Here is a 27,398-nt window from a genome sequence, read left to right as displayed (position 1 = left end):
TTTTTGAACAGAATTCTAAACCCACACTGGCTTCATGCCTTTTCTAAATAATATCATATAAAGTCTGAGAGCTTTTTTCCTTAAAAGCCTTTTTCACTCTTATTTTCCAAGTTTATGGAAGTAGGAATCTTAATTTGCTTAAGAGTTACTAATGAGGATTCCAGTTAAGAAGATAGCAATCCAACAAACATATTTCCCTGTTGTAAAGTGAACAGTTAAAACAGATACAATGTACTGAACTGACAATAGTTAATAAACATTTGTCAGTTTATGGCCTTTAACCCCAAGACATACAATGAAAACATTTCATCTGCTTTTTATAAAATATAAAAATTTGATCTCTAGAGTTAAATTACTGCAACAAAATCAAATGTTATTTATGAGTTCCAAACATTTCTCTTTGAAAATTTGCATAATTGTCAAAGCACATCTCACTTGTTAAAACATCAAGCCATCAAATGTAACATAAAACAAGGTGTTATAAAACACACAGACAGTTGGGAAACATTTTATTTTTTTCTATTTTCAAATAACAATTTAATATGTGAATTTTAAGTTTCTCTCTTCCATCTTCAAATTTTAATGACTAAAAAAGCCTAACCATTTTATTGTCAAACTTAAGATTCACACTTTAAAATTATTTACTAATCTTGTAAATATACTGTTTTCCTAATAGTAACAATTTTAATAAATGCCATACACAATACATTTCTTTGCTCCTTTGGTCAGAAATATAAATAGGAACTTTAAATCAGATTTCTGGATATTCAAAAATGGTTTTAAAAGCACAAACTCAATCTATTATAGTAACTACTAAAATTATTTTAGGAGTTACCATCAAGAATCCTCAAGAAGGAAGTGTCAAAGCTGTGCAATAGATACAAAAGTGTTATGTACAATTTAAAAAACAAATTTAAACCTATAAAACTCAAAGGCCAAATTGAAGAAATTATAAGCATCAAATTTAAAATATCTTCATTTTTTAGATCATACAGAAATATATTCTGTGAATAATCAGGATTATTTCATAAATATATATGTGTATATATAAATATATATACCTACAGAATTTGCTGTGCGAATAAAATCCAGCTTATTACATGAAAAAAAAAATTTGCACTTTTAGATTATTCAAGATCTTGCCATATTTACCCTTCAAGTGTAATACAATAACCCAGTCCTGCTGCTTTTGGCACAGGTATATAGTGACACAATCTTATAAACACAATGCTTTTATATTTTATTCACTGAAATATGAAGAATTTTAAACAAAATCTAGAATTCTGACATATCTATATAGCTACACGGCTTAAATAGAATGGACAAGCAGGCTGTTAAATCTTAAACCTGCCTTTACAACTGGAACAAAAAGAGACTCCACCTTCTACATGTTTTCTCCAATCTATTCCATGTGAATTTCCAGCCTGCACACGTATGTATTAACTTTCTACCCATATATGATTTTTTTCAGATCACACCCCAGTATATAAGGACAAGAAATAAATGTATAATAAAAAAATTGGATAAATCAGGAGAGGCTTCTTCGTCTTGAATTCTTCACCAACTAAAAGAGAAGCAGCACTGTAGGCAGCCCAAAAGACACCAAACAGCTTTAGGGGAGAAAAAGATACTATATTAGCAAATAGAAGTACTCTTTGAATACTATAAGAAGGGGAAAAAAAAAATCCAATCTATTGCTGACAAACCCTTCTCAAGCTACTATTGTAGAAAATTTAAATAGTACTCCAAGGACACTCATCTTTATAGTAAAGAATGAACTGGAAGTCAGGATACCTAGACTCCAATACTATGTTGTTATCTGGTGGTACACCTTTGGACAAGTTATTTCTCCTCTTTCAGTATTGGTTTCCTCATCTGAGAAAAACCAAAGGGGAGGCTAGATTAAATGGATTAGATTCTTACCAATTCTAATGACCTATGATTTATATATACTTAATTGTATTGTTTGTATATACTTGTTTTTGCTTCTTAGACCTTTCAAATAACCCTGAGACTCTGAATGAGAGGCATAATAATAATAGTTTACATTTTTGAAGTATTTCTCCTACAAATTAGGAGGGCAGGTAGATATATCTGTGAGGAAGAGAACTTTCCCTCCTCACAAAAATTTATTTCAGCAGGATGGAGCACAAACAAGAGTATACAACCTTTTGCTGCTCAGTCTATAATAGAACTAAGAAGTTTACTCATTTAAGTCAATTCAATTAAGACAAAAATGAAAAAAATCTCACTTCTTTCAGAGAACCCTCAGTCTCAAATTTTTAGCCCTCTCACTAGAAATTATTCTGTATTTACTTCTTGCTAAGTTGTTTCCACTTGGGGTTTTCTTGGCAAAGATTCTATACTGGTTTGCCAAGTGACCACCACCTCCCCTTGAACCCAGCTGATGACAGCCCAGGATCCTGAACTCAAGAGTCTTCAGAATTGCAATACTTCCAACTCAGTGCCCAGAGCCTCATCCTAGGAAATAAGATGAAGCCTGGCAATTCCTCTTATAAATGCTATAATTATATACTGAAGACTCAAAAAAAAAAAGTTTTGTCATTAGCATCTTTGACACTGTCAAATGGTACAACATCAGAAAATATGATTTTATCAACTGGCTGTGTTAATGCATTCTAAAGACCAGGAGATCTTTTTTCCATCTGTTTTAAAGCTGAAACCTTCATTATATATTGTCTCCCTCATAAGAGAAAACAAGGACTGTCTTACTTTTATATTTGTCTCCCTAGGGCTCAGCATAATATCTTGTACACAGTATGCACATAATAAATGTTTCCTTTAATCATTCATGTACTCATTCATATTACTTGGGAGAAAAGTTTAATATTAAGTAAAACAATCAGTTTGGTGTGTCATTTTTTTTAAAGCTAGGGAAGTAGCAAAATGATTTTTCACTAGAAGATATTATATAGCTTTGAAAAATAAAATATAAACTGTATAACTTACTTTTATTAGTGTTGATACAACGTCAAATGATCCAACCACCAAAAGTAAAGGAGCTATTACAATGAGGGGAAGTAACGAATATCCTATGACACCAAGAACTTGACCATAAGCAACCTGTGAATTTTAAAAATTAATATTATAGGAATCTAGAACACTCTAACAACATTTGGACATTAACACTATAGGCTTAGTATTAACATATAAATATTAGGAAATAATTATGAGGTAACATATAAATTACACTTCACATATTACTACTCCAATCAGCCTGGTCCAGGTACTACCTCCTTTCTCTACTTGCTGATTTTTTCATACAAGTAATATTAAAATAAAATGAACATTTAGAAACATTTAGATGTCAAGTGGAAATAAGCATATAAATGCATATATATATTTTTATATATCCATGCTTTAACTGTAGTCTTTTTAAAAGCAGGAATAGGGAGTTGCAAAAAGAGAGGAGAAAAAAATAATGAAAAAAGTACACAGCAGAATACTTATGAGGAAGCAAAGAAAAACTGAACAGCTTTGAAAACAATATATACTATTTATTATAAGATTTCTTGAAATAGAAACATATTGTTTTATACTGAATACTCTCTTATGCTCTGCTGCATACAGGACAAAGCCTTTTTTTTTTCTTTTTTCATTTTAAAGTTTAAAATAAAATTTACCCAAAAAGAGACTTGTGAGGGAAAAAGAAATCATAAAATGGGGATCCTAGTGTCAAAGTAGAGAATAGTTCTAGTTCCACCTTTAGTTTCAGTAAGAAGATTTATTTACTATTATACATAGATTCATGTAATACAGACATATATGATTAATTATAGTTTGATGCAACAAATATACTGATAGAACTAGTTCATATAAGTTGAAGACCAGGGAAGGGAGACATCTGGAGGTAGAATACTGTGTTAAAAATGGGGGAAATGGAGCAAAAGAGGAAATGTAATCTATTCTTATAAACTAACATTTAGTAAATATTCTTTTTTTGGTTGAGGCAGTTGAGGTTAAATGACTTGCCCAGGGTCACACAGCTAGGAAGCATTAAGTGTCTGAGACCAGATTTGAACTCAGATCCTCCTGACTTCAGGGCTGGTGTTCTATCCACTGAGCCGCCTAACAGCCCCTTAAGTAAACACTTTCATTCTAGAAGGAAAAATTATCACTAGCACTAATTTATAGACTCATTATTTATAATACATGAAACTGTAATTAGTCAAGAGAGTTTGGGAGATAATATTCTAGGTTCAATTTTGATGTAGGATTAGAATGATTTATATTTGTAAGATGGGAGAAACAATTTTTTTCAGAAGTATATTTCAGGAAAACAGCAAGAATATGAAATCAAGAAAGGTCTTCCCCTTTATAATTTAAAGTCTGATTGGACACAGTCAACATGGGAATGTTTTGCTTAACTACATGCATATGTTATAAAAGGTCTTTTCTTTTACAGAGTGGGGAGAGGAGAAAAAACAACAACTGTTTATTAAAGAAATTTTTTTTTAATCTAAAGCCCCCCTGGGCTGGGGGAAGGATTTATAGCTGTCTCAATTCCTTCTATGTTCAATTACAGAGTAAAGTACCACAATAAAGTGTTAGATTTAGGAAGAACTGAATTCAAATTCCATTTCTAATACTGGCCAGATGTGTGACCAAGAGCAAATCCTCTGACCTGTCTGAGCTTTATCCAATTTTCTTAGACTTAAAATTATTCAGAGATTGCTGACAAAATCATAATTCCTTGGCATATTCAATTGTTCCTGGTTTGATGGAAAGGAAACTAGAAAGAATTAAATAAAATTTTTGGAGGCAAAAAATTTAGTAAAAACTGATAACATCAAATAATGATCATTTTAACTGGCAGTAAGAGGAGGGACTGGATTTAGAAAACCAGTTCAAATTTTCTCCCCACCTTCAGAATGATTCTCGAGAGGGCTCTTCTAATGTATCTTTTTTCCTCATCTAGAAGAACATAAATCTGTTCTTTTAGATGATCTTTAAGGTCCCTTTCAGTTCTCAAATTTTTGGTTATTCCTTTCCCAACAAGTGAAAGTTCTCAGAAAATTGTTACAAGTCAAGTATATGCAGTGAGAACCTGTCCTCATGATTTATATTACTTTCAATTATTAACAATGAATTATTCTTAAAACCATACAAATTATAATGGGTCTATGAAACACAAAGTTTTTTAAAGTAAAGGATAATTTTCATAAAGAGTTACTTACTTCTCCACCAAGTACTCTGGCTAATAAGAAAATTGTTAGGGAGCCAAATATCCAAATAGTTATGATCCATGAAACCACCTTAATAGAAAATAAAAAAAATTAACACAATTCTTTTCTTCATGTAAGGTACTTTGTAATTTTCTTTCTTTTTTTTTTTTTTAATTAAAGCTTTTTATTTTCAAAACATATGCATGGATAATTTTTCAACACTGACCCTTGCATAGCCTTGTGTTTCAAATTTTCTCCTCTTTCCCCCCATCTCCTTCTCTAGAGGACATGGTAATTTTCAATCATAAAAGTTCAAACTTAGAGGCTATATCTACATCACTGGTTATAAAAAAAATAATGCATGGTGGAAGCTAGGGAGTCTGGAGAACACTTCTTGATCCTTTACAAGTAGGAGTCATCACAACTCTAGAGTTACTAAGTTTTTAGAAAAATTGTTATTTTCCTAAAGCTTTGAGGTCACCTAAGTGTTCTGGCACACATTTTGTGTGTGTGTGTGTGTGTGTGTGTGTGTGTGTGTGTGCGCGCACGCACGCATGTGTTAAAAAATAAAGCTCAGGCATAGGAAAATGAATATGGAAAAAGAAAACAGGGCAAAAACAGTGTTTTGGTTTGTTGAACATCTGAAAAGGAACTGGTATAATCAATTTGTTAGAGATTCTAGTCATAGCTTTCTTTCTTTTTTCTGCTAAGGCAATTGGGGTTAAGTGACTTGCCCAGGGTCACACAGCTAGGAAGTGTCAAGTGTCTTGAGAGTAGATTTGAGCTCATGTCTTCCTGACTTCAGAGTTGCTGCTCTATTCACTGAACCACTTAGCTGCCCCTTGTCATAGTTTTCTTACAATATTTCAAATACACTGGCATAAAAACTAACAAAAGCAAAAATAAACATCAATATAAGGTTTGTATTTCAAGTGCTAAATGCCTGTAAAAAAATAGTACTAAACTATAAAAGTGATAAGTCTGGACCTAAAGTGTTCAAGTTTCTTCTTATTAGATTTCTTACAGACATCTCTATTATGAGTAATTTCGCCATGTATGTGAGTAGAATAACTAATTAGTAAACTATCACTGGGATTTTCAAAAAACATGGAGTAGAATGAATACAAAAGAAAGAACTGGTAGAGCAGGAGACAAGAGGAAAGTGAGGAGGCTGGTAAGTTGGGCAAGACTTCCCTAAGAGACATATGCTGGTAACGGGGACAATTAGCACACCAGAAAGGATTTGTAAAATGCTTACTATCTACATTTTGGGGACTAAGGATTTAGGAGTAGTACTGGAAAGGAGGAAATCAGTGGCCTATAAAAATAGGAGCTGCTGAAAGCTGAAGGTAACCACAAATAACAGGTAGGAAGGCTAAAGAAACTTTTTCAGGGACTTAAAAAAATAGTGAAAATTGTGGAATTTCACTTGTTCAGCAGTTAACTTTTTTTTTTTTCCTATCATTGACCCACCCCAACCTCTTTGGTGGTCCTGTAGACCTCTTTTCAGAATAGTGTTTTTCTGTGCATTAAATAAAATACATTAGACTACAAAAGAAACCAATTATGCGGAAATAAATATACTTTTTCCTACTCAATCTAAAGGATCCCCTAAAACCTATTTATAGTACCCCTGTGGGTGGGTCTGTAGACTTCTAATTAAAACTGAACATATTTATTATCCTTTATTAGTAGGAAAAAATCCAAATTGGTTGATTTAATATACCAACATTCCTAAACAAATCAGACTTCTGGACTTGTTTTTCACTAATTTTACAAGCAAATCAAATGAGGAAGGAGTAACTTAGTTTGGTAAAAATTTTTATTATTATAAAAGCATCTAAATCTTCGTTAGCCAACAACTTATATTTGACTATATTCAATATTTAAATATTTTTAAGTTTAAAATATGTAGAAATAAAGCAATATACTTACCCTGAATTGTCCATATAACGAAATCATTGAGAAGAAAAGGACAACTGCTAGAGGTCCCCAAAAATCAGGATTGTCCCTCACCACTTGTCTATTAAAACCAAGTGATGGCATTGGCATCAATACACATCGAATTTTGTAGTAAATATCCTTTAGATCAATGTCCAGTTCCTCCCTATAATTTAAAAGACATGGAATGTTATCACTTCAAAATTACCAAGGCTAGGGATTCAGGACTCTAGGAATCATGAGCCTAAGGTAAAAAATTATACAGGGTTGTTTCTGGAAGTGTCAACTTTGATTGTATGTCTTTCCATCTCAGATTACAGATCCCATACATCTTTCACGAACATCAAGTTGACTCAATCTGTTGATTGATGGACTTGTCCTTTTCTGAGCATCATTAGTGATAGGGCTTGCTCCTGTTGTCCATTTCTTTTTTGGATATCTTTAATTTTTAGAAAATGTTTCCTTATACAGAAAGGAACTTGACCTGTACTTCATTGGTATCTATTAGAGGACCTATTAGAGAAAGAAAAGGGGGGAAACTTTCTGACTTCCTAAGAATTTTTAACTAAATGGAGAATTTGTACATTTTATAATGACATAGGAAGAAAAAATATGACGTAAAAATCACCTTAGGAGAAAATATTCTGAACAAGAGAGGTGATAAGGTTTTTTTTGTTTATTTTTGCATTCAGTCTTGCTTATCACATTTGCACTACTATTACCAACTCTCTGTTACCTTTATTAAGTTAGAGGCTATCCAAAAGATGACTAGTATGGTAAAGAAACCAAAAACATATCATCTAAATTTTGATTTAACTAATAGAAGAAGAGACCCTAGGAGACATTGCTTCTTTCAAAGTAGTTATCTTATCCTATTAAGATCTAAGGGAAGAAAAAGAAACCATGGAGTGAAAGTTAAAGGAAAGCAGAGCTCTGTTCAATATAACAGAGAGCCAATGAAGCCAGGAAAATATGGATTCAAGTTGCACCTCTGAAATATAATGGCTGTGTGACCCTGGACAAGTCACTTAATTTTGCTATGTTGTAGGCAACTGTAAGACTATAAATTGCAGAAATGATACTGATCTGCATTGGTAGAGGGATTTCCCTTACTTGGGAATTCCCCATACCAATGAAGTACAGGTCAAGTTCCTTTCTGTATAGGGAAACATTTTCTAAAAATTATAGATATCCAAAAAAGAAATGGACAACATGAGGAAGCCCTATCACTAATGATGCTCAGAAAAGGACAAGTCCATCATTTGTTGAAGATGCTACAGAAGATTTTTGCTTCATTTAGAGGCTGGACAAGATGATTTCTTAGATTTGCCCCAGCTCTAAAATTCTTTGGTTTTAAAAAAATCCATTAATTTTAAAACAATTGTTTAGCTCTCTCCCAATTTTTAAAAAATAAAATGAAAGATGACTATCAGCATCCACCAAAAAAAAAAAAAAACTATTTTTAAAAATCAAAAGAAAGACTAGCATTACATACAAGAGAGGCTTGTTATCTTCGGGGTCATCATCTTCCACTTCCAAGAGCCAGCCATAGCCTCTCTGTCTCAGAAATGTAGTTGCTGTAGATTCTTTGATAAAGTCTCCACCAAGGTTTAGTTTGACTTCTGGGGCTGCTATTGAACCACTGAGATCTTAAAGAGAAGGGGGAAGATGGCGGATGAGGAGGATGATTAAAATGTCCATGATTTAATTGAAAAAAGTTTACATACAACATAGCTCATTTACTCAACAAATACTTATTGACACCTATCACATACAATACTGGACTAAAGTACAACAACAACCAGGGAAGATAAAAAGACATATAAGACAGGATGACAGCTTCTGTCTTCAAATAACTGATTAAAAGACAAACTCAGGCATTATGAACACAATTACAAAACACTTTTCACAAAAATAAAGTGAGATTTGAATTGGAAAAAAAAAATTGCTTATGGGTAGGCCGAACCAATATAATAAGAGCAATTTTACCAAATTAGTCTATTTGTTCAGTGCCATGCCAATCAAACTGCCCAAAAATTATTTTATAGAGCGAGGAAAAATAATAACAAATAACTCATTAAAATATAAATACCTCTAATTGTGAACATTGAGAAGTTAAGAATTCTAAAAGTAATAAGTATCCAAATATCATCTGATTCTACTTTTTCAATTTGTAAATGAGAGAAGAGGGCTCTGGAGAGATTAAATTACATATTTTAGGTCAGATAAAAATTTAGTGATATGCCAGAATTAAAACCCAGATCTTGAGGCAGCTAGGTAGTGCAGTGGATAGAATACCAGCCCTGAAGTCAGGAGAACCTGAATTCAAATCTGGCTTCAGACACTTAAATAGTTTTTAGTTGCGTGACCCTGGGGCAAGTCACTTTTTTTTTTTTTTTTTTTTTTTTTTTTTTTGATTTAAAGCATCTTTTATGCTCTCCTGTGAAACCACTGCCTTCATTAGGGCCGATGCTGTGGCCCATTTCTCCAGCCCCGCCCAGGATGAAATCGGAATGGGGGAAAGGTCCTCGAGACAAAGCGGCCTCGGGCCAGTCGGCCCTGTTCCTGCTCCAGGCAGGGATGGGACCTTCCCCCTGTAATCGGGGAGCCCGGCCTGACGCCCTGGGTCCCCGGAAGGGCGCTTCGCCTTGCCTTCTGAGAGGGAGCTGGAAACAGTCCCAGTTTTACGGGCATTTAGGGCGGCTTCCAAGCAGGAGTCTCCTGCCCAGACTGTCCCCACTGTTGGGGGTGGGGCAGCAGGCTCATTAGTCAGTCAAGAAGCATCTATTAAGCACTTGGTGTATGCTGGGCACTGTGCCAAAGGCTGCCACAAACGGGTGGCGGAGCCCAAGGGCACCCCCTATGCCGGGGAGCTCACTCTCTCAGGAAGCCTCTGGGGAACAGCTCCCTTTGGGGTTCTGCTGGCGGGACTCTCAGGGCGGGAGGGGGCTGGGCCGGGCAGCTCACGGCCCGGACTCCCACCCAGCAGGTAGATGTGGAAGTTTACCGGCGGGATTCCAAGAAGCTGCCCGGCCTCGGGGACCCCGACATCGACTGGGAGGAGAGCGTCTACCTGAACCTCATCCTGCAGAAGGTGGGTGCGTGCCCGAGGGGGGCGCTGACCCCCTGGGGGTCCTGGGATGTGGGGGGCTCCCCGGAGGAGGGGGCTGCAGCGGCCCCCCTAACCACCGCCTGCCCTCTCGCAGCTAGACTACATGGTGACATGCGCTGTGTGCACCCGCTCCGACACAGGGGACATTCACATCCACAAGAAGTCCCAGGTGAGGTCCTGGCCCCGAGGGTCGTCCCCCCAGAAGTGTTGGGGGCTCTGGGAGACTGTGAGCCAGTCTGCTTTGGCTTGTGTGGGAGCAGTCCCCCCATTGTCCCAAAGGCCTCTCATGCGTGTGGGTATTTACACTGGGCCGCGTCCAGGAACCATGTGGCCTCGCCTGGGGTCCTCAACCCGCCCTTCCCTTCCCCTTGGTCCCCCCTCGTTTGCCTCTTGTTCAGCCGCTGACAGTGGTGCCCGGGGTGGCCCCTCCCTCACTCCCCTGCCGACAATCTCTTCCAGCAAGTGTTCGCCTCTCCCAGCAAGCACCCCATGGACAGCAAGGGGGAGGAGTCCAAGATCAGCTACTCCAACATCTTCTTCATGATTGACAACTTTGAGGAGGTGAGGGGCCCGGGGTGTGCCTGGGAGCTCCATAAACAGCCGGGGCTCTATAAATGCTTGGGCTGGGAAGTGGCATTGCTGGGCAAGTCACTTAACTCCAATTGCCTTGGGGGAGGGGTCCCCAGATCTTCCCAGCTTCCTAGTCAATGAGTTATGACATTCTACCTCTCTAAAATGCAGATAGAAACATACAGAAGACTTCAAATGCAATAATATGAAAGTGAAATGAAAAGCTAACAAGCTGGATTTTTCCATTGCCACAGGCATTTAAGTCTTTTTTTAAAGAGATGGTATTTAAATGGACTTACAAATTACTTATTGATTCATTTAACTATTATTTATTAAATATCTACTATGTGTACAAAGCATTATTCTAGATGAGGAGAAAGATGCAAATGTATATATGTATATACACATATGTGCAACTATGTAATTACCAAAATGTTGAATTGAAAACGTTAAGTACATATAAGTTGTACAAAATATAATCCAAGTAAAGAAAAAACTTTCAACTGAAGAAAAGGAAAAAAAAAACAGAAGCTTATTGGATTGGCATTTGAGCTAGGCCTTGAAAATCATATAAATTTGAACCAATTCCTTATATTATCTTGGAAATTATGCACTGAACATTGAAAATCTGTTGCAAAAATTTGAGGAGTAGGGGGAGCAACAATGGTAAATTGAAGGTGAAAGGAAGGGCATTCCAAGTATAGAAAATTGATGTAAAAAGTGTACAAGAATACTGGGCATGTATTAAAGAATGATGTGTTATCTACTTTGGCTGAAGCATATCACATTCAGAAAGGGAGAAAAGTCTGGAAAGGCAGAGGATCTCAAATGAGAGGCTAAGGAATTTGGACCTTCACCTCCTATTTTCTTCCCCAAACTGATCACATTAAGAGCTACAGTTCCATCAAAGGCTATTGTTCGAGACATCTCATTTTAGTACTCTATTTCAAACTTTAAGGCAAATATACAATATATCAGCCTTTTATCCTTTAAATTCCATTGCTAGAACAAGCCAAATCAATCTCCTTCCTATTGCACTAGTTTTCCAATCCTAGTCATCCAGTCTTACCTGCATTAGATGCATATGCCTACATATTCCATTTCTAAACAGTCAGTATTCCTTTCCTACACTGATTCCAAATGGATTAGGCCTGTGTTCATTCCAGCTTTTTGCTCATTCCATTGTGCTCTTTAAATAAAGTCTCCCATATCCTTGATCTTTTTAATCAAATACCTATCTTCAATTTCCTTCATTTAACAGAAAACTGGATCTCCAGTAAAGATATCCCATTTCTTGCAACTCTCTCCAATGAATGGTATTCTTTTTACTTCTCTCAACTTAAAAGGCTAGCTATTCCTTACTTCCCATTTACAAGCTTTCAAACTATTCTACTAACACCATCCCCCAATGACCTTTCCTCTTCTGAGGTACCTCTTATCTGTCTCTATCACTTACTCCATCTATTGCTTTCACTACTAAATTCTAGGCTATTCTTCAACTTTCTGAATAATTAGATAACCTAGTTCACAATTTTCCTATTTTATCACTTGCCGTCACACTCAGGGACTTCACACACACACACAATAATAACCCCTTAATTCCTCACATCCAATCAAAGAAATTTAGTGGAAAGGATCTGAAACATCCTGTAATACAGTTCATTTTAAAGATGAAGAAACTGAAGCCCCAAAAGGTAAAATGACTTACCCAAGAACATATAGCTAACAAGTCAAAAATCCAGAATGTTTAACTTCTTTTTCAGACTTTATGTCCAGTTGTCTTTTCACTACAATCTACTTTGGTATTTTTCATGTTTCAATAGTTATGTTACCTATTGTGGTATATGGATATTATGGAATATTATTGTTCTGTAAGAAATGATCAGCAGAATAAATACAGAGAGGCTTGGAGAGACTTACATGAGTGAAATGAGCAGAATAAAGAGATCATTATACACTTCAACAACAATACTGTATGAGGATGTATTCTGATGGAAGTGGGTATCTTCGACAAAGAAAAGATCTAATTCAGTTCCAATTGATCAATGATGGACAGAATTAGCTACACCCAAAGGAAGGAACACTGGGAAATGAGTGTAAACTGTTTGCATTTTTGTTTTTCTTCCCAAGTTATTTTTATCTTCTGAATTCAATTCTTCCTGTGCAACAAGAGAACTGTTCAGTTCTGCACATATATATTGTATTTAGGATATTCTATAACATATTTAACATGTATAAGACTACTTGCCCATTAGGGGAGGGGGTGGAGGGAGAGAAGGGAAAAATCAGAACAGAAGTGAGTGCAAGGGATAATGTAAAAAATTACCTATGCATATATACTGCAATAAAAAGGTATAATTGTTTTAAAAAATTAAAATAAAATAAAAAAGAAGTAACTCCCTAAAAAAAAATAGTTATGTTACCCTAGAATCCCAATCTTAAACCAATTGTTCAGCTACAAATAACCATCCCAGTGGTTTTCTTTACTACTTAATTTTTCTGTTCCTATTCCAGTATTACTAGCATCACTGTGGAAATTCATGAGAAAAAACTACCAACCTTTTATAAGTTGGCATTCAGAGATGAGCTCACATTGTTGCCAAAAATTCTTCTAGAAAATGTAAAATACCTCATTGGAAAATAATTAACCCAGAAAATAGATCTAGGAGAGACAATCTAAGAATTATAGGACTTCCTGAAAACCATAATTTAAAAAAGAGCCTAGACATTATATTTCAGGAAATCATCAAGGAAAACTGCTTTGGTGTCCTAGAATCAGAAGATAAAACGGCCACTGAAAGAATTCACCGATGGGGCAGCTAGAAGCCATCTGGCTTTCTCCTGAAGTCAGGAGGACCTGAGTCCAAATCTGGCCTCAGATACTTAACACTTCCTAGCTGTGTGACCCTAGGCAAGTCATTTAACCTCAATTGCCTCAACAACAACCATCAAAAAAAAAAAAAAATCACTGAACACAAAAGATCCCAAAATTAAAACTCCAAGAAATATTGCAGCTAAATTTCAGAATTATTGGACCAAGGAAAAAATATTGCAAGTAGCCAGAAAGAAACAATTCAAATTTGAGGAGCCACAATCAGGATTATCTAGGACCCAGCAGCTTCCACCTTAAAGGATCAACGGGCCTGGAATCTGATATTCCAAAAGGCAAAGGAACTTGGATTGCAGCCAAGAATCAACTATATAGCTAAATTTAGCATGATCTTTCAGGGAAGAAGATGGACATTCAATAATACAGATAAATTTCATTTATTTTTGATGAAAAACCAGAGCTGACAAAAAAAAAAAATTGATCTCCAAATACAGAACTCAAGAGAAGCATAAAAAGGTTAAAAAGGAAAGAACACTTGAGAACTATATCTCTGTTATGGGTATACATAGAGAGTGCATGTATAATTTGATGTTACTGTTATAATATAAAAAAGAAACTAGAGGTGGAAAAAGGATTGTCCTGGGAAAAGAGAAAAATGAAGGTAAAATGGGGGAAATTACATCTCACGAAGAGGCAAAGACCATCTATTATAATTGAGAGAAAGAAGAAAGTGGGGATGAACATTGTGTGAAATCTTACTCTCATCAGATTTGGCTTAAAGAGGGAATATTAAACATATTTGCTTTCACAGAGAAACTTGTCTCACCTTCTAGGGAAGTGGGGGAAGAAAGGGGAAAGGGAAACAGGAGGCTAATAGAAGGGAAAAGTAGTAGGGGAAAGACATAAGAAAGGGAAAAGGGTTGTAAAGGGGAAGGGCTATTTGAAAGAGGTGGTGGTCAGAAGCAAAATACTGGGCAGGAGGGAAAGGGGGAAAGGAAAGAGAAAATGATAACTTCAGGTAAATAAGATGGTAGAAAATACAGAATTAGTCATTTTAACTGAGAATGTGAATGGGATGAACTCTCCCATAAAACATAAGTGGATAAAAGACTTGATTAAAAGCCAGAATCCTACAATATGTTGTTTACAAGAAACACATTTAAACCAGAATGATACATATAGAGTAAAGGTAAAAGACTGGAGCACAATTTATTATGCTTCAGGTGGAAAAAAAAAAAAAAAAAGCAGGAGTAACAGGAATAGTGATCCTGATCTCAGATCAAGCAAAAAGCAGATCTAATTAAAATAAAGAAGGAAACTATATCCTGCTAAAGGGTACCACAGATAATGAAGTAATAATCAAGACTAAACATATATGCACCAAATGGTAGAGCATCCAAATTCCTAGAAGTTAAGAGAGCTGCAAGAAGAAAGAGGCAGCAAAATTATACTAGTCGGGGATCTTAATCTTGCTCTCTCAGAACTAGATAAATCAAACCATAAAATAAGAAAGAAGTTAAGGAGGTAAACAGAATTTTAGAAAAGTTAGCTAATGAATGATCTTTGGAGAAAATTGAACGGAGACAGAAAGGAATATGTTGGAGTTCAAATGTTGGAGTTCTTGTTCTTCTCAAAACACAGCTGATTTAGCTTAGAGCCCTCCGAATATCTCCAAATCCAAGGGTTTTGTCCTTTAGCCTCTGCCTCTGCTTTCTTCAGCCTCCAACCATTACAGAGATGGAATGAATCTCTTGTCTCCTTCACTTGGGGCTCGGCTAGCTTTCTGGTGAGTCTTTCAGACCAGCTTGGTCTCAGTGGGGGAAGTGCAGGAGCCCAGCCACCAACTACAGTGGTGTGAGATGAAGATGAATCTGGTTGTCCACTGAACTCTCCATTCGTAGCTTTATCCTCTGAAAACTCTTCTTCTGCCACCAGCCAGCCAAATGGAAAATATTCTGCCTTGCCTCGGAGAGAGGGCTTCTGGCGTAATTCTGCTGAAATCTCTCAAAGTGCTCTGTGTCTGCACCAGAGTGCTCCTCTCCAATCTAGCTGAACTCTCTTCTGCGACAGCCAGCCAAGTGGAATATATTCTCGAATAGCTCTCTCTCTTCACTGGCCTTATATCTGAATCTTCTGAGAGAATGGGATTATGGGTTTTCTCCCATGGTGCTCTCTGGCCCTAAGAGCTTTAAGGGAGGTGTGAATTCACAAAGGTACAAGGTTTACTTTGTGAATCTGGCAAACTTGTGAACTCCGATGAGTAAAGGTGTAAACACAAGCATTGTACTAATTAGTTCTACTTAGTACCTTGTTTCAGGTTCTGGCCCAAAACATCTTCTTGTAAGATCAGATCAACTCTTAATTAGTTAGCAGTTTGTAAAGATTCCAACAGGAATACTTTTTTTTCTTGGTGGTTCATAGAACCTATACAAAAATTGACCATATATTAGAGTATCCAAGACTTCAAAATCAAACACAGAAAGGCAGAAATAGCAAAGGTATTTTTTTTCAGAGTATGATGCAATAAAAATTACATGCAATAAAAAAGCAAGGGGAAAGTAGACCAAAAATTAATTGGAAACTAGTCTAATCCTAAAGAACGAATGGGAGAAACAACAAATCATAGATACAATCAATAATTTCATCTAAGTGAATGACAATAATGAGACAACATACCAAAATTTGTAGGATGCAGACAAAGCAATTCTTAGGGGAAATTTTATATCTCTAGATGCTTACTTGCATAAAACAGAGAAAGAAAAAAATCATTAAATTGGATGTGCAACCAAAAAAGCTTTATATAGTATTAATCAATTCCCTAAGAAAAAATCTCCAGGGCCAGATAGATTTATATGTGAATTCTACCAAATATTTAAAGAACAATTAATTCCAATACTATATAAACTATTTGAAAAAATAAAGAAAGAAGGAGTCCTACCAAATTCCTCTTTATGACAGATATGATGCTGATAACTAAACCAGGTAGGGTGAAAACTAAAAATTCTTCTATCCCATCCTTATCACTTCCTTATTTTATTCTTTAAAGAATTTGTTCCAAATCTTTTCTTCAGAGTGGTCCAGTGAAAAGAGTGCCAAATTTGGAGTCGGAAACCTGGGTCCAAACACCATCTCTACTACTTATTACCTTGTGTTAACTGTGGGACTAAGTTTCCTCATTAGTGAAATTGAAAGGAATTGGGGCTAAATAATACTTAAAAGTCCCTTCTAAAAATAAATCTTATGATGCTATGATATGATATGCTCTCACTTTCATCAAATACTGCTCTGTACATAGTAAGGTATTATATTGAAACTAACATTTATCTATTATCTCCTAGTTTTGGAGCACTGTGCTAGAAATAAGATAGCTAATAAGTATAGCTAATAAAGCCCCTGACCACATTAGATACATAGTCTATTAGGTTGAGGGGTAAATACAGAAGCATAATGCAAAATAAAACAAGTGTATTACCTAATTCTATGTGAGGTCCCAGGGAGAAAAAAATTGTTACTATTTGGGGAAACTCAGGAAAAACTTTTAAGAAGGAGGTAATATTTGAATGGAGTTTTAAAGCTCAGGCAAAAATTCATGAGGGCAAAGAGAAAACATTTCATATTCAAGGAGCTAGATGATTTTAGAGATCAAATAGTACACTCTCTCTCATCTGATAGGGAATGGGGAGCAATGAATGGCTTTAAGAAGGCAACATGACCAAAATTTATGTATGAGAAAGTGTGACTTAGCAGCTAAATGATGGATAGACTAAAGGGTGGTAAGAAATGGAAAATAAAATATCCAGTGGTTTCTTTGTACATATATGTAATTGTGCGTAATATGTGTAATATGTAATCTTCTATAATATGTGTAACTATATATTAATATAGTTACTATATTACTAACATAGTAATATAGTAATAGTTTTAGCTGTTATGATCCTTGGTTAAAAGGCAGACCGATTATCAACAACCATGTCAAAGGAAGTTCATATCCTGCTTTAAAGGTCATAACTTGTAGTTAATTACTGTTGACTTTAATTTTGGGGCAAAGAGGTTTATTTTTAAAAATTATACTATTTTATTTTTTCTGATTATAGTTGCACCTTAATTTTTAAAAAATATACATTTCTTTATGAATCAGAGAACAGAGAAAAAATCTGAACAAAAAGGAAAAACCAAGAGAGAGAAAAAAAGCGAACATAGCATTTTGATTTACATTCAGTCTCCAAAAGAATTTTTTTTTTTAAACAGGTTATACTCAGCTGTAGCTTAAAAAAAAATGTGTAATACAACTAGTACAACTAGGGCTAATACAACTAAACGAAAAAGAAGTGACTTGAAATAATTCTCAACCTGCAGAAAGAATTGTAATTAAGTTAAAATGACCTAAAATAATTTCGACAAACTCCCATATTTTTCCCTACTCCTACATACTGTGAAGAAGGCCTCTAGAGACTTTATAGGACAACCATATTACCTCCCACAATATTGGACTTTTAATCAGAACCTTGAACAGTTTAATCATCTTTCCTTCAACTGACCTCTATTTAATAATCACTGATATTCTGCCTGGACTCATTTGGAAGGTCAAACCTCTTAGACTCTTCCTATTTGCAATAATTCTGAACTCCTAATGCCAACACACAAACTCCATCACCCATTTCCAATTTCTTCCCATTATCTTCAACCTTAACATCCTAGACGTGTCCCCACTCCAGATCTGCCCTTTCCACTAAAACTTCTAGAATGCATAGACCATAATTAACCAATTTCCTTTCATTTTAATCTCTATCTTCTAGTTATTATTGAAATCTAGGTCCTTTTTGATAACATTGCTTTTCTCACTATTCTTTTCTTACTTGTTGCCCCACTTTTACTAATCCTCATTATGAACTGTGGATGGAATGGCTGGAGAATTCATTGCTTCCCATTGCTACTTTCAGTGTCTCTCTGAACCATTATCACTCAGCAATCTGTACCCATTTGAGGTTAATGATTTCCAAATTTATCATCCAAATGGAAGAAAGATGAAATGTTTAACAAACTTTCCTTTTCCCCTGTAATTTCAATTCCATGCCCATAATAGGCAGGTCTCACAAAGTAAGAGGAGATGGAGTTACGTTTTTTGAAATGTTTTCTTATTTCATCCCCTATCTTGGGAAAGGACTAAGAATAACCCTCAGCATCTAAACTAAGTTTAGATACTATTCAATTCTTCATTTGCTATTCGCTGCCCTTGTTCACTATTGCACTTTAATTCATCTCTATCTTCTTAGATGCTTCCTTTTCCACCCTCCACCTTCATTATTTATTCTGGTCTCATGGCTTAAACTCTGAAGAAAATCTTGATCGTTTGTTAAGGTTTGGCAAGGCATGATGGAGAGTAGAAAGAGAGTAAATATAGTATCCCAGGTATATCGAAGAGGAGGAAACGGAATGGTGTTATATACAGATATAATCCACTACATCTTGGAAAGTTGGGATGAGGATATTGACTTCTTTCCCAGCCCTTTTACTCAATAAATGCCACTTTCAGTATCTAAACTATCAGGAATGGAGGTTGAGTTATAAGTTTCAAAGGCAGCTAGCTGGCACAGGTGGCCCTGAGTGTTATGCCTACAGTCAGCAAAACTTGAATTCAAATCTGACTTCTGACACTTACCAGCTGAGTGAACCTAGGCAAATGACTTAACCCTGTTTGGTTTGGTTTCCTCATCTGTAAAACGAGAAGGAAATGGCAAAACTCTCTAGTATATTTGCTAAGAAAATCCCAAATAGGGTCATGAAGAATTAGACATGACTAAAATGATTGAACAATAACATATAAATTAGGTGGACCAGTCTAGCCTAAGCTGCTTTGGACAGATACTGACTTAGATTTTTTTTTTTTTTAGTCAAAATTTGTAATTTTTTTTAAAAGGGGGGGGGGGGGAGAGAACTGAGCATAAGCAACAGTAGAACCTGGGTTCAAGATAATCTCTGCTCTTCCTTTTCTATCTCTCCTTATTCACAGAAGAAAATCTAATACCCTTCAGGCCTTCCAAATAATGTCATGAAAGGAAGAAGCAGGTTGGCATTGGAAAGAAGGCCAGATCGTTCTAACTTCTTAGAGACCCTGAAACCTTTTTGACAGATGGCTATAGCTCCCTAAAACTCCATGGATAATCTTTGGGTCAAGGTAGTTCCTACATTTTCCTGACTTGTCTAAAATAGGACATGTAGGAAGCAGTTTAGGTAGATTTCCCAAAATGACTTGCCCATCTTTCTTCAATTCTACTACCAAGGCTCAGCCCATTCCCTATGGGACTATGAAATAAGCTTTGGATATTTAAGGGATTACTTCTTTCCCTTTGGGGAAAATAAACTTTAAATGTCAGATTAGCTTTTCCCAGGTCTCTTCCCCAGTTCTTTCATTTACAGATTACATGTGGATTTTGCTTTCTATTGTTGCACCCAGTAGCCACTCATGTTTCTGAGTACATATAAGCATTCTGTTTCGGGACTTTTCTCCTTCCATAAGTCACTCCCTTTTTTATGCCTGGCATTAACACATGCTGGGGGTTTTGAGAATTCACTGTCTTGTGGTTTTGACCACAAGTATGTACTTTCCCTTTCTCCCACAGCTGCTAATATAAATAATAAATAATATAAATAATAAGTAATAAACGACAACTTCCTGTTAAAAAATAAAGTCTCTTAATAAAGATCCTAGAAGTCATTATTTAAAAATCCTCAGGGCATCTTCCTTTCCTCAATTAGTTCAAGGACTAGCTTAAAGTGTCACTCTCCAAGCAATTTGGAATTATGCCCAAAGGACAGTAAAACTATGCATAGCTTTTGACCCAGCAGTACCAATACTGGGTCTGTGGAAATCATAAAAAAGAGAAAAGAACCCACATGTGCAAAAATAGGTTTGTAGCACCTCTTTTTATGGTGGCAAAGAATTGGATAATGAATAGAAGCCCATTAATTGGGGAATGGTTGAATAAGTTATGGTATATGAAAGCAATGGAATATTATTGCTCTTTATAAAAATAAAAAAAAAAAATGAACAAGCTGATTTTAAAAAGGCCCAGAAAGATTTACATGAACTGATGCTGAGCAAAACAAGCAAAACCAGGAATATAGTATACATGGTAACAGCAAGATTGTCCCATGATAAACTATGAAAGACTTGGTTCTTTTCTCAGCAATTCAGTGAACTAATGGAATCCCAAGAAATTCTGGATAGAAAACACCATCTGCATCCATAAGATTGAATGTAAATCAACATATGGTATGTTCACTTTTTGTTGCCTTTTCCCCCTTCTGCTATGGATTTTCCTTTTTGTTCTGATTTTTCTCTCCAACATAATTCATAAAGAAATGTGTATTTTAAAAGTTAATATACATGTAAAAAAATACATACATATATATATATGTGTGTGTGTGAAAAGAAAGTCTCATCCTTCAACCCAACTCCTATACAGAAGATTCAGAACACAAATTGATACTCCTTCAACTACCCCAAATTCTTCAAGTTTTTTAATCTATTCAGTTTCCATGAACTATGTCTCCACCCAGCAATACACTAAGATGGTCATACTCTTGATCCAGAAATGTTCTATTTTCATATTTATAAACTCCAAAATTTATCTGTAATTTTATCATCCACTTTTCCTATATCAAACAAGCTTTAATCCTATTCTTCATTAACATCATGACTTCTATTCATTCTATGTCTCAGTTCTTTCTTGGGCATTCATCTCTGCAATGTTCACAGTTTTGTCCTGGTCAATTTGCTAGATTCACATTCATTCTTGTCTTTCCTCTTGTCTCCCCTCTTCTCACCTCTGCTGAGGACCTCACCTCCTATTTCACCAAAATAACTAAGGCCATTCACTGAAAGCTCCACTTGTCATTTTACATCACTTAAACATTTTCCTCTCCCATGACTTCATTATCAGACAAAAGATGGTCCTTCTTTTTGTCAAGGCCAACTCATCCACATGAACCCTTTAATATAGTATTCCCTCCTATCTTTTCCAACAGATTTTCTCCATCTACTATAACTGCTCTCTCTAATCTCTAATTGCTGGCTCTTTCTTTGCAACCAATAAATAAATGCATCTGCCTTGTCCTTTAAAAATTCTCTTTGTGTGATTCAGGCCAATTCCAATATACTTATGATAGAGCTATTTCCACTCAGAAAGAAAACTATGGGGACTGAATGTGGATCACAACATAGTATTTTCACTTTTTTTTGTTTTTGTTTGCTTGATTTTTTTTCTCATTCTTTCTTTTTTGATCTGATTTTTCTTGTGCAGCATGATAAATGTGGAAATTTGTTTAGAAAACTGCACATGTTTAACTTATATTGGATTATTTGCTGTCTAGGGCAGTGGGATAGGGAAAAAGGAGGGAGAAAAATTTGGAACACAAGATTTACAAGGGTGAATGTTGAAAACTATCTTTGCATGTATTTTGAAAATAAAAAGCTATTATTAAAAAATTTTTAAATAATAAAAATCATCTTTGTAGGGAAAAGGACCCCCATATGCAAAAAAAATGTTTTCAGAAGCTCTTTTTGTGGTGGCAAAGAATTGGAAATGGATAGATGGCCATAAATTGGGGAAAGGCTAAATAAATTATGGTTATGAGAGTAATGGAATATTATTGTTCTATAAAAAATGATGAACAAGCTGATTTAGAAAGGACTGGAAAGATTTACACAAACTGATGCTGAGTGAAAGTCAGAATCAGGAATACATTGTACACAGTAACAGCAAGATTGTACCATGATCAACTTTGAGATACTTGGTTCTTCTCAGCAGTTCAGTGATCCTAGACAATTCTAATAAACTTTGGAGAGAAAACATCATCTGCATCCGGAAAATTGAATGTAAATCAACACAGGGTATTTTCTCTTTTGTTGTTGTTTTTTGTTTGTTTTCTCTCTCAGGATTTTTCCCTTTTGTTCTGATTTTTCTCTCCCAACATGAATCATAAATATGTATTTTTAAAATTAATATACAAGTACATGATAACAAAAAAAATGCAAAAGAACATTATTTGTAGGCACTTTGGAGCTCCTCTTATAACAAAGCACAAGTCAATGATAAGTGCAGGAAGATGATTTAGGAGTTACAGAAAATAAGAAACATCATTTAAATTCCTAGAAACATTAATGTCAAAGTTTCTATCTTGTAGGTTGAACTTTTCTTTGTGAAATACTATTATCTAACAGTAGCAAACAGCTATTTATACAACCACAGCTTTAGAGCTAGAATGAGCCTTATAAGTAATTTAATACATCTATTTTCACCTAAACCAAGGTCTACAGAAATCATGACTTTCTCTATGTTAATCATATTGGACAAAGAGCTGATATTTGAACACAGGTCACCATACTCTAAAACCAGTGCTCTTTTTTTTGACTGTTTCATGCTTGTAGTTTGATTGGGGACAATTAACATATGGTTAAGTTATAAAATATATATTATTTATATCTTCAATTGTAAAATATTCTCAGTCCATATTCTAAAAATAAAAGAACCAAAATGGCAGAATACAGTAAAACTCTTCCAAACAGATACAGAAAATATACCAGATGAAATCCTGATCTGGAAATCCAAGAAAAAAAATCCCAGTAAGTCATTTTTCCTGCCAATGTTGGCAGAACTATAAAAACTGGAGACAGACAAGATTTAGGAAGAACCACTACACAAAGCATTTCAGTACAAGGAGAGGTTGTGTAAAAAGAACTGGGAGATTCATAGAAGCCAAAATGCAAGAACAGGTTCCTGATTGGCAGCATTTCCTACCCAATACCAGATCACACAGGGCACACAAAGGAGGGGATCTGAACCTAAGGGTAGACTTCAATGATGAGGTATCATGGGCTCTAGCCTATTATACAAAAAATGAACCAAGTTCAAAAGCAATCAGCAGCAGCTCCTCCCACCCACACCCCAGGACAGAGTTTGATCTCACTTCCAAATTTTAGCACAGTCTGAAGTCTTCAGAGGAATAACCAGGCCACAATTTCCAAAGGACAGCCCGCAGTTCTGTTGTTCTAAACCAAAAGAGCTTTTTACGTGGCTGACTGTGGCTCAGTCCAGTAGCAGTCTACAAAAAATTTCTAAATGGGCAAGTCTATAAGACTATAAAAAATTTGTAGAACTCAGAGGAGCTGGCAGGAGTCAGACTTTGCCTTGGGAACTTTGGGTACACTGAAAGCTTGCTGTGTGAGATGTCCCTGAAAGCCTGAAAAAATATAACACACTCCAGAATTAGTGGCAAGACTAACTTAGACATTACCTCCAGAAATGTTCAGAGCCTGTCCTTAACAAATTTGTAATCAGGAAGAAGGCTGGAAAAAATGAGCAAACAAACAAAAGGTTCCCATGATTAAAAAAAAGCTATTGTAGTAACATAAAAACTTATTGTAGAGACAAGGATGATCAAGACAAAAAATAGAAGAGAATGACTCCAAAATATCTATAAGCAAAGGCTCAACGTAAAACACAAATTGGGCACAAAACCAACTAGAATTTCTACAAGATATGATCAAGATCTTTTCTTGCTAAGGGCTTAAAATTATTTTTACAGAATAAGAATGTTGTTGTAATATTCAGTCATTCAATCAGATCCTATTTTTCATGACTTTATAAACCATACCACAATAGGCTTTTCCTTCTTCTACTACCTTTCAAAATATGTTTTAAGTTTCCATGATACTATTTATATCCATCTCATTTTTCACTATTGTCTTTTTCTTATGCCATCATCTTTCCAAACATCAGAATCTAATCCAGTGAGTCTCATCTTTTCATTATGGAGCCAAAAAATTTAAGCTTCAGCTTCAGTGTTTGACCTTCCAGTAAATAGCCTGAATTAATTCCTTTAAATATTAAATATTGACTGATTTCATCTCCTTACCTACCAAAAAACTCTCAAAACTCTTCTCCAGCACAATTCAAAGAGCGATTCTGTGGTGCACAACTTTCCTTATAATCCAAGTCTCACCAAAGCTTTAAATAAATGAACCTTTGTTGTAAAAATGATGTTTCTGCTTCTTAATATGTTGTCTAGATTTGCCAGTTTTCCTTCTGATTAGAGTTCATGGTGGCAGTTACCTTCTGCTGTAATCTTTGAGTCCAAGAATATAAAATCTGATACTGTTACCATTTCTTGTATATTTGCCATTAAGTGATGGGATCAGGTGCCAAGGTATTTGGGGGTTTGATGATAAGCTTCAGGCCAGCTTCTATATTCTCCTTTTTCACCCTCAAGAGTCTTAACTCTTCTTCACTTTCAATCATGTGAATAGTATCCCTTTGCATATCTGAAATTGTTGATATGTCTCTCAGAAACCTTAACTCTGAATGCGAAACTGAGGCAGAAACAAGTAGTTATTTTCCTAAAGTCACAAAGCTGAATTAATTGGGGTCTCTTCTGACTCCAGGTCCTATTCTGTTATCTATTGTGCCTACTGGCTGCATATTCTTTAAGGATGCCAAAGATATTACGAATAGCCTCATATAAGTAAAAATATTTATAGAAGAATTTTTTGTAGTAGCAAAGACATGAAAACAAAGGAGATAATTCATCACTAACTGGAAATAGCTAAAGAAAATGTTGTGCATGAATAGAAGCAGAAAACAATATACACAATAATAATTAGGAAAACATTACATGGAAATTGAATGTGTAGTAGTAATTATAGACCCATAACATAGAAATAAAATTTGTATCAAAGAAGAAATGTGAAAATGTACCTCCCTGCCATTTTTGCAGGGATGAAGGACTAAAACTATAAGGCTTTTCTCTTAATTTTTTTATCTGAATCCCCCCTTTTTGTTGTCATTATTTGCATAAAAGGTGGTAATTTTAAAAAAGTAATTAAAAAAAACTTTACTATTGTGCAGAGTTAAAAAAAAAAAGACAAAAATGCAAGAAAAAAAGGAAGCATCAGTACAGAGGCTATGAATTCTGAAATGCTACAGATTCTTTCTTGAACATACTATGCTTCTGCTACTTTATTATCACAGAACTGCAACAAAATCTATAATAGCTGACTCCATCTAGCTGGAGGCTCCGACATTTATTTACTAGCTATATCACCACAACTTGTTTCCCTATGTGAAAAATGATACATATTACAGATCTTTCAGGATGCAGGATCCCAAAACTGGTGCTCCTATTATTATTATTTTTTTTTTTTTGGTAAATAGTTTTTGTAAATAGTATTTTAGTTTTTCCAATAACATGTAAATATAGTTTTCAATATTCACTTTTATAAGATTTTGAGCTCCAAATATTCTCCCTACTTCCCTTCCCAAGACAAAAAGCAACCTGATATAGATTATACATGTGAAATCACAGAAACATATTTTTATATTAGTCATATTGTGAAAGAAAAAACAGAAAAAGGAAATGCCACAAAAAAAAAACCTCTGAAAATATATATTTTGACCTGCATTCAAACTCCATAGTTCTTTCTCTAGAGGTGGAGAAGTATTTTCCATCATGAATCTTTTACAATTGTCTTGCATCACCTTATTGCTGACAAGAGTTAAGTCAATTATCGCACAATGATACCGTTACTTTGAACAATGGGGTAACATTAGTCCCGTGAAGCTTTCCTAGAGGTGTGAATAAACATAGCACAAAGCACAGAACTTGTAAATAGGAAATACCTAGCTCCTCTGGCTAAGTCACTTAATGTTTACTAATCAAAATCTCTGAGCCTGTTTATCCTTCTCAGTAAAATGCTAACTACAGCATCTCACCTATATTAAATCAGTCAACAAACATTTACTGTGAGTGAGCATCAAATGAGAACAGTGCAAGTTGTTTCAAGGAGGGAACTGTTTCATTGTTGTTCTTGTCTGCCTAGCTCAGTGCCTGGCACAGAACATGTACTTCATATATGTTTCCCGACAGTTAACGTACACAAAGAGCTTGGAAAACTTTAAAGGGCTATATAAATGTTGGCTATCATTAGAGACACACATACATTCTCTTCTACTGCATCCCTCCCTCTCCTCACCTTTCCTACCAACCAACCCTACCCTTCTCAGGTTCGATCTCTGGGTGGAAACCCGGGTTGACCGAGGCTCCCTGAGCCCTCGCTCAGGAGCTGACGCCGGGGTCAGTTTCCAGAATGGGTTTGGCTTCGTCCCCGTCCTAGCCCTGCCCCCCTCTCATCCACAGCGCTGGGCCAAGCTCGAACCAGAGCTCCGAGTAGGCCGAAACCCGTGCAACTCGGGCGCCTGCCTCCTCAGGGCCCTCTCGGAGGTCGCCAACGCCTCACCTTCAGCGTCTGCGGAGGAAACGAAGGTAAAGTCTCCATTAGTGGGTGAATACAGCTGGGGCGGCCCCGGCTGCGGCTGCATCTCCTCGCCCCGCGGAGGTGGCGACCGCGGCGGCGGCAGCGGTGGCTGGGCCCAGGCTTTGAGGCGGAGGCGGCGGCGCCGACCTTCAGACACTTAAATTCGTCCAGTCCCCGCCACGCAAACGGCAGCGGCTTCTCGACTCTCGAGCTGCGGTCGAGGCGGGCGGGGAAAGCGAGCAGGAAGATGTCAACGGGCTCGAGAAGAGCTGGGGCCAAACCCCGACCCGGGCCGTGCCCGTGGCGAGTGCCCAAACCCCACGACGCCGGCGTCCTGACAGGACCATAACACTAACAGACTCCTTTCCATTGGCTGTTTGTAATGCAGCCGCCGATTGGCTGCCTCGAGCCTGACGCCTATTGGCTGTTCTAATTATTGCTTCAGGA

General features: G+C 36.0%; 1 protein-coding gene across 1 annotated transcript; it reads right to left on the bottom strand.

Moving 5' to 3' along the window:
• Window positions 1-492: 492 nt before the first annotated feature.
• Window positions 493-27,252, bottom strand: YIPF4 (Yip1 domain family member 4). The gene is made up of 6 exons (XM_051976127.1): window positions 26,934-27,252; window positions 8,623-8,776; window positions 7,122-7,293; window positions 5,199-5,276; window positions 2,971-3,084; window positions 493-1,610 (listed from the first exon to the last, which is right to left on the bottom strand). The coding sequence occupies exons 1-6, from the start codon at window positions 27,013-27,015 to the stop codon at window positions 1,473-1,475; spliced, it is 738 nt and encodes a 245-aa protein (XP_051832087.1). The 5' UTR covers window positions 27,016-27,252; the 3' UTR covers window positions 493-1,472.
• Window positions 27,253-27,398: the final 146 nt, after the last annotated feature.

Source organism: Antechinus flavipes, chromosome 2 (genome assembly GCF_016432865.1).
Source record: "Antechinus flavipes isolate AdamAnt ecotype Samford, QLD, Australia chromosome 2, AdamAnt_v2, whole genome shotgun sequence".
Lineage (NCBI taxonomy): Eukaryota > Metazoa > Chordata > Mammalia > Dasyuromorphia > Dasyuridae > Antechinus > Antechinus flavipes.
Note: the sequence above shows the minus strand (reverse complement) of the source record. Positions and strands in the feature narration are given on the sequence as shown.